This window comes from Besnoitia besnoiti, chromosome V (assembly GCF_002563875.1).
Source record: "Besnoitia besnoiti strain Bb-Ger1 chromosome V, whole genome shotgun sequence".
Lineage (NCBI taxonomy): Eukaryota > Apicomplexa > Conoidasida > Eucoccidiorida > Sarcocystidae > Besnoitia > Besnoitia besnoiti.
Window position 1 is genome coordinate 1,863,915 of NC_042360.1, and position 11,691 is coordinate 1,875,605.

Consider the following 11,691-nt stretch of genomic DNA (forward strand, 5'->3'; position numbering starts at 1 on the left):
TCTCAGTAGTGCCAAGGGCAGAGTTCGGGTCTTTGCCGGTGCGACTACGTTGATGGCGGGGCGTAGAAATACGGGTGAACAGTCTTGCCTCAGGACGGTGTACTGTCTTGCTTGTTACTGCGGCAGAGTCGCGATCAGTTGGGAGGAGCGGCGGGCGTGTCCAATAGTGCTGTGGTGTCGTCAATCACATACCCGCTGTGGCGTTGTGGGAGCCTTCCACTTCCCACTGACTGTACCGCGTTGACCCATTTCCTTCAGTCAGACGTGGAGCGCCTGATTCGTTCAGGGTCCGGTGCAACCTCACTTCTATCAGCCACCCACGGTCGCTGTTTTCGTTTTTGTGTCTGTTGTGCAGCTCAACTGTGTCGATGAGGACAAAGCCATTGAGTTCAAAAAGGAAATTGTCCGCATGAATTGCCAAACGTGCTGAAGGAACGGTCTGGTGGCCTAGCGTGCCATTGCTTGGGCGTCTCTTTTGGATCAGAGAACTCAAAAATGGACAACGGATGCCTTTTTATCCTCATATGTCTGATGTTCTGATCGCCCAGCTGCTCGTATTTAGAGGACCCTTGTGCGGGCGCGTGACGCACCTGGGGTTTGTGAATCTACTTCCATCGGACTCCTTTTGCTGCGTTGCATGTTTCCGTTGTGTGCCCTGAACTGGGTTGCTTGCAATTCTACGCCGTGCCACGAAAACTGAAAAAAGAAGCCGCAAGATGGGCTTCTCAGATCACACGTAACTTCTGGCAGCAAGGTGCTCGGTGCTTGGTCACGTATCTCGCGTATGGCTTGGGCCGCGCTTGCTTCAACAGCGCGGGGTTTCTCTGTTGGACTGCGAGCGTCCATCACTAGCAATGGTCAGCTTGTGTCCTATGGCAGCGGTTGGTCTGAACAGTGGCGCTATTTCGAGTCCAACAGAGTGCGCGCTCTGGGTCGCCGCGAGAAGACAATTCAGCCTCACTAGCACAAGCTGGGTCGTCCGTGCGTCAATGTTACCGCAGAGGAACTATGACCTAGCTACCACAGCGTGCACGAAGAGAAGCGTCGCCCCTGCTGAAGGTCTCAGCAGGTAAATTGAATGTGTATCTCGTAACTTAAATGCAGCAGCCCATTCCCGGGGCTGCGAAGAAGCCACGAGCCCTACACACTGAATCGAGCACAGCTGCTAGAGTGGTGCCAGAGCTTTTTACTCGATCAAGTAAGCGCTTGCCGAAGCGTTTTCAGACAAGACAGATGGTGTCGATATGTGAGCTGCCAGCAGAAGGCCACCTGGACAGACCGATACTTACATGTGTGGTCTGAGCGTCTTCGGCGGCATAAAACGGGATGCACGTCTTACGCGAAGACGACACAGAGAGCACAGGTCCTGAACAAGAAAGTCCCGGCGAGAAGCGGGAGGGCGCAGCCCTCATTCAAACGCAGAAAAACAGAATTGCAGTACACACTTCAAAGCGCAGAAGGTCCCAGAATGAGTCCAGGTCGGCTCTTGTCGAAGCCCCCCGCGGGGACGTGCTGAAGAAGCGCGCGCTCGACTTCGTCCTCCTACAGAGTCACACACAGAAAGACCACAGGCCAGGGATGAGGCAGCCACGCCCGGCGGTGGATCAGAACAGGTGGCGTGAAGGGGACTGATGTCACCAGAGACCCGCTTGAGATGCGGAGCCGCTCCTCCGTTGCGCTGCCGCTCGCCCGCACGCAGAGCCAGAGCTTCAAGGTTCGAATACTGAGGACGAACCACGTGTTGTGGACGGAACTAGTGTAACAGCCGCATGACGCTCTAAAGGACCGGGGGCGGGGAGGGACGGACACGAACAGACACCGAGGGGGAAACGAGACGCTGTGGGAGCGAAAGATGGCTGCCGCTCTCTCGGGCATCCCCGAAAGGTGGCCGTCGCGTCGCGCGCGGAAAACAGGGCGGTGAAATATACCTGAACACTGCGAGGCGGCAACGGCGTCTGCTAATCGCCTAGACGCACGCGTTTCAACTCCGGCGGGCAATGCGAGCGCCCTTCACGATGAGAAGTACGTGGTTGCTTTCAAATAAAGCTGCGTCCGCTGCTGCTCGTGCAGTTTGAAAATCGTCCGCAAATGACCGCCGACCGATTTGAGGCAGAAGTCAGCACCATTTTCAATGTAGATTCAAACCTCAGTGAAATGATAGGCAGACGGGCCACAGCGCCGGAGGCAGCCCGTGTCACGGAAGACTGGCGAGTCCAAGCGGTATTTCCGCACGAAAGTCTGCGAAGGAGCGAGAAGCACAAGGTACACCTGAAGTAGAGGAAACGAACTTACCAGCATGCGTTCATGAAGCCATGTGTAGCGGTCCGAAATGATCTCCCTCTCATTGAGCTTGCGGTACCGGCAGGAGGCGTACATGGTCTGAAGGGAAGAAGGCACAGAAAAAGGTGTCACGAGGGCCTCTCAAGAGCGATCTGCTGCACTGACAAAAGACATGCAGAGCTGTCCTCTCTGGGTGGGTCCACGGGGCACAACTGTGTCACGCCCTGCTGGTATGCACTATAGTTCGCATGGTCTTCCCTGGTGCTTGAGACCGGGTCAGCCGCAAATCCACAAACGCTGCAAACCCTGCACACCCGTGCAAAGGCAACGCAGAAGAAATCAGCGAGCAACGTGTTTCCGTCGCTTCTCCAAAATGTCCGCTGGAGCGCACCTTCAGTCCTTGGTACCAGAAGGGCGAGGTGAAGAGAACGAGGAAGAAGGGACCCACATTCGCCTTTGTCCAAAAGTACTCGGAGTCGAAGAACTGAGACCAGGTGACTCTGCAAGATGCACAGGACACATCCAGGACCGCGGGGTGCAGGCGCAGAGCCAGAAACCGACGCAGACGACGCCAGGAGACCGCTCGGCTGATTCCTGTCGCGCGCGTTTTTCACAGGGACCGCTGCGTATCTTCACCAGGGCGCAGCAACTTCCCTGCGAAGCAAGAAGCCGGAACAGCGGGCGCCAAGACAGAGAACACGACGGGACTGGAATAGTGTGGCGCTAGGCGTGGAACGGGGAGGGCAGCAGCAGGGAGCGCCAGGCGCGCAAACAGAACAGAGAGAAAGGGGAGAATGCACGTCCTTCCGTCGCTGGCGAGGCATAACGCCGAAGCGGATGAGGCACGCCTCTCTCTGCAGTATGCTCAGCCGACACGCGGCGTGTTTGCCGCGGAGGAAACGCGCTTGCGCAGAGCTTTCTCTTACTTCTCCTTCGCGCACTTGGAGTCCTTGCACCACAGCTGCAGCATTCCGAGCCGCGGGCGCGACATCGCCATAAGCCTCGAAGCCAGGGACATGTTTACCAACGAGGAGCGAGAAAAAGAAGAAAACTGGTGATGTCGAACACCCTCCTCTGCCGTCGCTTTCGACGCAGCCACGGGGGAGGGGAGGTAGGCAAAAAGCGGGGTCCTGCGAAACAGGGAAAAAAGAGAGACTGAAGCAGAAAAAAGGTTTCGACTCCCGAAAGGCTGCTGTCCAGAGACTCTTTTCGTCAGTTCCTCGAAAAGAAGAATCGCGCGGCGGATGCAAAACATGCTGTCTCCTTCCCGAAGAGACACTTCACGCCTACATAAGCCGATTGCGTCGAACGCAGCGGTAGAATCATTTGCCTGTGCATGCAACTCGTGCTTTTCGCAAGCAGATAATTTTCACGAAGCAAACTGGGAAGGAATTTTCCGTTCTTCTCGTTTGATATACGCTCGTCAACTCTCTGTTCTGCCGGCGACAGAGCAGGTGCGAAGGCGCGTGTAGGGAGTTCGTGGGTTCCATGCCCTGCACTTTGTGCGCGCCCTGGGCACTACTAGCCAACCTGGAGGTCTCCTTCGCTCGTCGGATCCGTGGCTTTCAAGGTCGGGACTTCTCGTTGAAGAGAGGCTTCTCCCTCTCCTTCTGTCTTTTTTGCGACTGTTGTGCAACTGAGTCACTGTGTCTTTGTTTGCCGTTGCCGTTCTTCGCAAAGGCGGCTGTGTCGGGCGTTTTCTCGGGGTTGCAGCCAGACACGGCGGTCGCTGGCGGGGCAGGGACGAACACAATCTTTCTCTCTGCCTTTCGTCCATTGGCGCGTTTCGCTGATCAGTGAGTTGCCGGAAGCGAAAAACCAGTCTAAAGATGGCGCACCCGGTCGCATGCCTTCTGCAGGGCTCTGCCAGGCTTCAAGGGAGCTGTAGGCTTCTCTCGGCGCGTGCATTCAACAGAGCGGCAAGTTGGCGAATCTCCGCGCCTCCACAACGGCGCTCTTTTGGCGCTGAGTCCTCCGCCCCAACCTCCTCATCTGGACACCCCCTGCCTTCGGGTGAGGGTGCGTTTTGCTCGTCTGTCTCAGCTTACCATGGTCTTGGTTCTACGCCGTCTGCGTCCTCCTTCTCGGCTTATTCGAGTCCCGCCACGCCCCCCGCGGCTACCCCCGGCTCCTCTTCTCTGTCTTCTTCCCTCTCTTCTGCTCGGCGATCCTTGTCCGCGCGTCGCTGCGTCGCTATGTCCCGTCTCACACACTCTGCGTCCTCTGGCTCCCGTTCGTTTTGCTTCGCTACTTCCCTCCCGCGCGCGTCGCTCGGGTCTTCTCCGCGGCTTTCGTCTGAGCGTGCCTCCACTGTATCTGGTCACTGGACGCCTCTGTCTCCGTCTGCATCGTCTCTGTTGGCGTCGCTGCCTGGAGGGGTGTCCGCGGTGCGGAGCGCGCACAAGTTCGCAGCTCCGCCCTGCCCGAATCTTCTGCTGTTGAGGAAGAGCATCCACCAGCGTCTACAGCCGATTCTCTTCTTTTTGAAGAACGACACCACCATGGGCAACTATGTCTACGACCAACACTTCAAGGTGCGCGAGCCGTTCTCTCAGCTACGGTGAAGTGCCTCACTTTTATCAGTGCGGAACCGCTCCCATGCATGCTGGAAGGGAAGGGCGTCTGCTTTCTTCTGTTAGGATGCCTTCAGACTTGTGTGTAGGCGCAGGCATCTACCACTCAGAGAGGGCAGCGGGCGGGGGCACAGGCGTCCAACCCGAAACGAAGCCGAAGCCTTCACCTGCCGTCGATGGCTGATGCCTTGTGGTGGGGGGGGGGAGGGTAAGGGGGGGCGATAGCCAGTAGGCTGGGTTCCTGCGTCATAGTGCAGCCGCGTCGGACTCACTGGAAGCCTGCTGTGTCTGCGCTTTGACGCCTACCTTCTTTTTCTGCCTGGCGTCGTCTTCAGGGTGTGCTCTGTTCTCCGCTTTTCGAAGGGAAGTCCTACAAAGAAATCAACGCGATGGTGGATCGCGTCCTAGAGGATATCGGTGAGCTTCCCGACTTCTGAAAGAAGACGGCTTGCCGGCGTGGTGCCTAGGAGAAGGGTGGTCACGTAAAATTGTGTGGGAATGGAAGCCTGTGTCGTGCGGTTCAGCTGTGTGTGTGAGTGTGGGTGGCGAGCTGGCAAGAGGGCCGCGTCTCTTCTCATGTTAAATCGTATGTATGTATATATATGTACTTTTTTAATATGTGGCAGCACTTTAGCTCTCTCGTTTCGGCTCCATCCACGCTGTCGTTCGCGTCTTCGTTGTAAGCCTTACAGGACCAGGCAACGCAGTTTCTTTTATCTGTCCCATTTTCTGCAGGTCTTAGCGGCCGCGTCAAGCTCTACTGTCAGCCACCGTCGCTCATGCACGTAAGACGTCACGGAACGAAAAAGAGGAATACGAGCTGCTAACCGTTGTGTGCTGAGGGGTGCGCACTGGACTAAATACTAACATATTTATCAACGTTCTCAAGCGGACCCTCCGCCTCCCCGCCCCACCCCCCCCCAAGACATGCAGTCATACATATGTGTGTACACATAATATATATATATATATATATATATATGTATGTGTAGGCAGGCACCTCATTGGCGGGGAGGGAAGCGGTCTCTTGCGTTTGTGTGGTCCGCTGATGCACACTGTGTCTGAAGGTGCTGCCTTGAGCCCCCCACCCCCGGGCTGGGCCTCCGTATGGTCTTTCGAGGAAGTAGCACATTAGGGAACAAGTGGCTGCTGTCCCACTTCTCTGTTCGGTTTGTGTGTAGAAAATGAAGTACCACGTTCGCAAACATTGGCCCTTGGAGAAATGAAGGAGAAGCAACGCCCGCCGCATCATCGCTACCCTTCGCTATTCGCAGGTCGGTTGCCGATTTACGAGAGCGTCGCGGCTGGGCCCGGTCAGGGGCGAGCGAGCTCATGTGCTGGTTGTCCGTCTGTCTTCGTATCTGGTAGCCTCTCTCATCCATCCCTTTGCTCAACCTTGGCAAAGAGTGAAAACCTCAAATTAGCGCAACAAGCTGCGTACGTCTACAAACTAGGAAACTCTTGAACCAGTAGATGTTTACCACGAAAATGCCGGTTGCGATTTCAGGGGCACGCAGTGCTGATGTATGCCAGGCTGTCAGGTTCTCCATTGCGAACCAAAGCAGATTCAGCGTTTCAAAGAAGAAGGTATTACCAACGAAGAAATATACTCCTCCAGTTATGCGAAAGAAACCAGAAACATCATACGCGTGCGGCGCAACAGAAGAGCAATGGTGAACTGCACACCGTAGCTCCAGACAGCTAGGATACAAGCAAGCGATGGCCTCGCTCTTTCCCCCCCCCGACCCCACCCCCCCGACAAAAACAGACACAGAGGCTGCTCCTTGCTCGCTCAGAAAGGAAAACGAAGACGGAAGCGCAGTCCGGAAAACAACTGCATTCCTATTGTAACGCACATGGAAGTTCTTTGAAATATCAGTACGCGGCAAGTGCGACTACACCACAAGCCACAAGAAAGCGCCGTATTACTGAACCGCCGCGTAAAGAAGAGGCGGCGCAGCCCGAATGAGGAGAGAAAGAGTCGCGATTCACGTACACTTGGTTTTCTTTATCTCATACGAAAACTCATTTTCAGCAGTCGAAGAACTGTATTGTCATTGTCAATGTTATTTTAGCAATAAAACTAAGAAGGCAAATCGGAGGTGAAGGCGACGTCTAAGAGCCCATGTTCCCAAAAGGCTGAAGTTTTTCCATGACTCCAGAGAACGCCGCGAAACCTGCGCATCCGACTGCAACTGCCCAGGGCCCTCCTGAAAACAGGGCGACAGGACAGCATATGTAGCCCACGGTGACTCAGCCGTTATTCTCCTATAATGGAAACTGCAGCACACCTAAGATGGATCACGATACAGAGGTAAATAGTGCTAAGACTGGAAGAATAAGTCACGTCCTTCCCCCTCGGGTAGAAGCCACAAAGGCAAAGATACAACTGCCGCGAGAAGGAGACGCGGGAGGACACGAAGAGGCGTGAAGCCGCGCTGAAGCAAACGGAGCTACGAGAGCCTGCAGTCTTCTGTAACCGAATCACCGCGCAACAGAACGAGTTTCCTCCTGAGTGCGCGAGACGCCAGAATGGCTCAAAGGGCGGCGTCAAGCAGAAGACTGGCACCAGGCACAGAGCCGGAGGCTCGAGTAGCGGGGCAGGAGGTGCGGGGGGGGGAGGGGGGGGGGCGAGGCAGGGGGGACTGGACGGGAAAACGCGGAGTCTCAGAAGACAACGGCTGTCAAAGGCGCGGCCTCACGGCATGCGCGACTGCAACGAATACACGGCTACCAGAAAAGAGAAAAGAAAGCGTGAGACACAGACCAAAGAAGCGAAAGGCATGTGTCTGCGAGACGGACGCGTTTATTCTGCGGCTCACCTCGATACGAAAGCGTGGCACCAGTGACACAGCCGGCGTAGATGGCGTTGTTTATGTCGTGGACCGCGCGTTCCTAGAAAAAGCACAAGTCACAGCGAGTTGCGTGCCAATAGCCACCTAGGCAACGGGTCACTTTAGATGGCCTTCCCGCGTATGCTGGGTCACTCCGCAAAGGAACGCACTGCAGCTGAGTCAAAACGCGCAAGCGTATAGAGCAATAAACGGCGTGTGGCTGGCTCTCCGCTGCAGTCATCACATGAAGGGGAGAATGACGAATGAAGCGGGTATGCGTTGGTTTCTCTGTGCGTTCAAGTACAGACTCATATATATTTTCTTCAGATCCGTGCACCACATATGGTCGGCATGCGACCGAGTAGAGGAGTCATTAACACGAGTGGAAGCGATCTGCGAAAACATATACCCATATAGAATACATATCTAATATTTATGTATGCAAGTGGACGTGCACACGAGGGCGGGTGTAACCAGTCCCAGCATCATCTCGAGGCCTTGTGGAGGCAAGAATCTGCACTCGCTGCTCTGTCTGAGCCTCGAGTCACGTGCATACGAAGCGACTCGCCAGCACCTACGCGCTGGATGAAGCACTCGGTTAGTGAGTAGATGAACCCGAGTTTGGCGAAGTTCTTAGCCGAGCGCCCGACTTCAGGCAGGAAGTTCTGGTACTGTTGTTTGAGCTGCGCGCGAAACGGCAGCGTCGTGTCGACATCCACGGGCTTCATGGAGAAGAAGAACGTGCCGAAAAGGACGCCTGGACAGCAGCAGGGAGATACGACGCCACAGAACAGAGCATGCACAGCGACCGGAGGGGGGGGGACGTGAAGGAGGGCGAAGCGAGAGGAGACACAGAACACGAGAGAAGTCCGCAGGCCCCCCAGCGGCACCTGCCACAGGAGCGGACGGACGCCGGGAGACGAGGCAGTCGGCCGAGAGAAAAGAAGACAAGGCCCTGCCTCAGCACGCAGCAGAGAGGGACCCCCCCGCCCCTCGGGGCAGCGCTTTCGCGCCAACACGCCGTCCGCGCGGATTCCTCGCCCCAAGCGCCGTTGTCGTCTCTCGCGGGAAACTGAGGCGGCAGGGAGGACGCTGAGCGCGGCAACGCACAAACCAAGTGTACGATGCGTCAACGACGCAACGGCATCTATGGGCTGCATCAGCAGGGAAGAAACACCGCAGGGACGCGCCACCGAGGACGCAAAGCGCACCGAAGACAGCTGAAGTCTCGGGGAGAGTGGACCGTCAACCCAGGAGAAGAGGACCGGCAAGAAATGCTCCTCTGGAGGGACACCTCGAAAGACCGCGGCTGCCTCACAAGAGACACGCGGGCGGACACACGACGGAAAACCCTGGATAATTTCTGTCGTCCAGGATTTAAAGTTCAGAGCACGCATGTTGACATACCGAGCACGCCTCCGCCAGTCCCCATGAGGCAGGCCCGCATTAGGCATCCTTCGGAGAAAAACTTCTCCACCCTTTGTTGCATCAGCATTTGCTGCTGCATCTGCCTCTGTTCGTCAGTCAACTCGCCGGGAGCAAGATTCAACGTTCGATACCGCTCCCCCAGGAAGATGTCCATCGGCGTCTCCGGTGCGCGCGACGAAGAGGGCGCAAAATCAGAAAAAGGAGAGGTGGGCGCGCCGAACGAAGCAGAGCTCGGTGACGAGGCAGGCCGGGCTGGAAAGGAGATCTCGCCTCCGCGTGAGGAAGGAAACATGTTGAACGATGACAGCGGCAGAGTCGCGAACGCGTAGGGAGGGGGGGACCACTGAGTCAAGGGAGGCAGACGAAACGGGAAAAGCAGAAAAGCAGTGCGGAGCGAGGCGTTGTCTAACGGTGTAGTCGGACAGCACATAGCAGGCGGCAGGAGCATTGAAAACGAAGCCGAGGGCAGTTACAGGGGAATACGCCACTCCCGCTGAAGGACGAAGTCGAAACAGCAGCCGCAAAAAAAAGTTTGCCAAAAGCGGCGACAAACCGCGACAAAGATAACGGTTCCGCTCCTCTCCCGTGACGACCACACTTTCGAGAACAAGCAGAGGACCGCGGCGGAGGCGGAGACCGAAGGGCACAGAAATCGAAACCTGAATCTCGGCTAGTCGATTTCCAGTGAACTGGCATATTCTGACGTCTAGCCCAAGGGCTCCACACCTACGGGTGAATGCCGCCCATTTTACTATAGAGTTGCGAAGCTGTGAGAGTTGCCCGCCTCTCCAAACGCTGAAAAGCGAGTGAAGCAGTGGGAGATCCCCAGTGGAGCGACGAATCGGGCAAGAAAGCAGCAGCGAACGATACCATGGCGTTCTACTACGTCATTCTTCATATATTTGGCGTGGAGTTCAAACTCACACGCGTTCGGCGCTGCTGCTCGTATGAGCCTCCAGAGAAAAGTCGAGGCGCGATGTGCGATGTCCTAAGGCTAAATATTGAAGCCGAGACTTCCGCGCTGCTTCCGCAGCTCTGAATGCCGGTTCCCTAGGCTGAATTCACAGCCAGCAACTACGTTCAACTGTCCAACAGGCTTCGAAAGGCCACGCAAGGCCGGTCTGTTTTTACCTCTTGCGTCGGGAGCATCGACAGAGGGGCAAGGGCAGGCAGCGTGCGCAAAGAGGACCCGGACATGGTCGGTTGGGGATACCTGACTCGCTGCATGGATAATTCCGTGAGTCACTCTTCCCGATCTCGAATGCATGGTATCAGGGCAGTCGGAAATTCTCATTCTAGAGCGTCCAGCCAGGTCGTTGGGTGGAGGGTCTGTTCAAAATGCCTTACACCTGTCCTGATGTCGTGTAGACGTCGTGCCCTGCTCGCGCATCGACCCCGTATGTCTTGGACGTGGTGAACGCCTGCCCTACGAACTCGCGCAGACAAGCTCCGCCTCGCCTTCGATTCCTTCGGAAAGGTGCAGAGGAGTCCCCAATCTCGAGCGGAGACCCGCTGTAGGCGCCCCGTGGTCCCAATGTCACCAGAGGGCTGTCCTGGCTAGCCAGGCGTGGCTGCGCGGGTCTCAGCCGATCCCGCGAAAGCGACGGGACAGCCGCTAGGCCTCGATGTATCTGATGTAGCTGTCGAGTCAACCGCAAGAGGGTTGCAAGGAATGAATCGAAACTGTGGTCGAACACTAACCCTTGTAGGAAACGTCGATTCCTCTGCAACTTTTTGAAAGTCGTCCCCAAAAAAGTGTCTCGCCTGAAAATGTACGAGTCATCCATCCAGGGTCTGGTCCTACGAGACATGTAAAGGAAGCTCATTCGTTGGATTGCCAGACCGAGGTCGCCGCGCGTGACCTCAAGGAAAACGCCTCATCGCTAGGTGGTTCATGGTACATTTCTGTCGACGAGACCGTCTGACGTTTGTTTTATTTCGGCATTCTCTCGTATAGCCAATCTTGTCTTTGGGGCAAGCGAGATTATCAATTTTGTACCGCGAGCGCATGAGCGCTATTGCCTCTATTTTCTGGATTTCTCGTCCAGGTGGCAGTTTGCTTAAAGAGAGTCTTGCCATGAACCACGAAGGCGTAGCTAGCACGTAGCCCCTGGAAGGCGATTCGTCCGTGCGCATGGCTTGTTCTTCGCTCCCAGCCCGTCTCTGTTTGTATTTCAAGCAGGAATTCCCGAATCAGGCGTAGTGCCGTCCCAGAACCCGTCTCACTGGTCATCGCCCAAATACTATGTTAATCGCCCCCCTGCTCCTGTGCGTTCTGGAAATCACCACGGCGGAGCAGAAATTTGCAATTCTTTCGGTTGTGTGTGGCGGTGGCATGGCTGCGCGGAGAATTATAGTTTTTTCTTGGATCAATCACTCTTCCGCTCTCCCCAAGGGGAGCTCCCCCTCGTTCTGTGCTTGCTCACCACATTGGTTTCCAAGGCTGCTTGCCTGAGGCGCCTCCGGTCGCGCTCCCAGTCTCGAGAGGTATCATCTACTGCTCTCAGGAGACGAAGGTGCCTTCACACGTTTCTTCAGGGCACCGTTTCTGAGCCCCTTTGTTCTGAACAAGAGAA

General features: G+C 56.0%; 4 protein-coding genes across 4 annotated transcripts in view; 2 read left to right on the top strand and 2 right to left on the bottom strand.

Annotated features, from left to right (window-relative positions):
* The window catches only part of BESB_060820 (uncharacterized protein), a gene marked incomplete at both ends in the record, with an annotated part of 42,042 nt that extends 41,612 nt beyond the window's left edge, over nucleotides 1-430 (top strand). The window contains one exon of the mRNA XM_029364496.1: nucleotides 356-430. Within this exon, the coding sequence (XP_029219204.1) occupies nucleotides 356-430 (75 nt within the window). The remainder of the gene's footprint in view (nucleotides 1-355) is intronic.
* A 1,016-nt stretch (nucleotides 431-1,446) lies between these two features.
* Nucleotides 1,447-3,298, bottom strand: BESB_060830 (putative membrane protein; the record flags this gene model as incomplete). The annotated part of the gene is made up of 4 exons (XM_029364497.1): nucleotides 1,447-1,542; nucleotides 2,293-2,379; nucleotides 2,672-2,780; nucleotides 3,207-3,298. 4 exons carry the CDS (start codon nucleotides 3,296-3,298, stop codon nucleotides 1,447-1,449), a joined length of 384 nt encoding a protein of 127 aa, XP_029219205.1.
* An 811-nt stretch (nucleotides 3,299-4,109) lies between these two features.
* BESB_060840 (uncharacterized protein) lies at nucleotides 4,110-5,680 on the top strand (the record flags this gene model as incomplete). Its single annotated transcript, XM_029364498.1, has 3 exons — nucleotides 4,110-4,814; nucleotides 5,189-5,270; nucleotides 5,589-5,680. The coding sequence occupies 3 exons, from the start codon at nucleotides 4,110-4,112 to the stop codon at nucleotides 5,678-5,680; spliced, it is 879 nt and encodes a 292-aa protein (XP_029219206.1).
* Nucleotides 5,681-6,968: 1,288 nt separating this feature from the next.
* Nucleotides 6,969-9,407, bottom strand: BESB_060850 (putative inner membrane translocase subunit TIM17; the record flags this gene model as incomplete). Its single annotated transcript, XM_029364499.1, has 4 exons — nucleotides 6,969-7,063; nucleotides 7,676-7,748; nucleotides 8,266-8,444; nucleotides 9,095-9,407. 4 exons carry the CDS (start codon nucleotides 9,405-9,407, stop codon nucleotides 6,969-6,971), a joined length of 660 nt encoding a protein of 219 aa, XP_029219207.1.
* Between the last annotated feature and the right edge of the window lie 2,284 nt (nucleotides 9,408-11,691).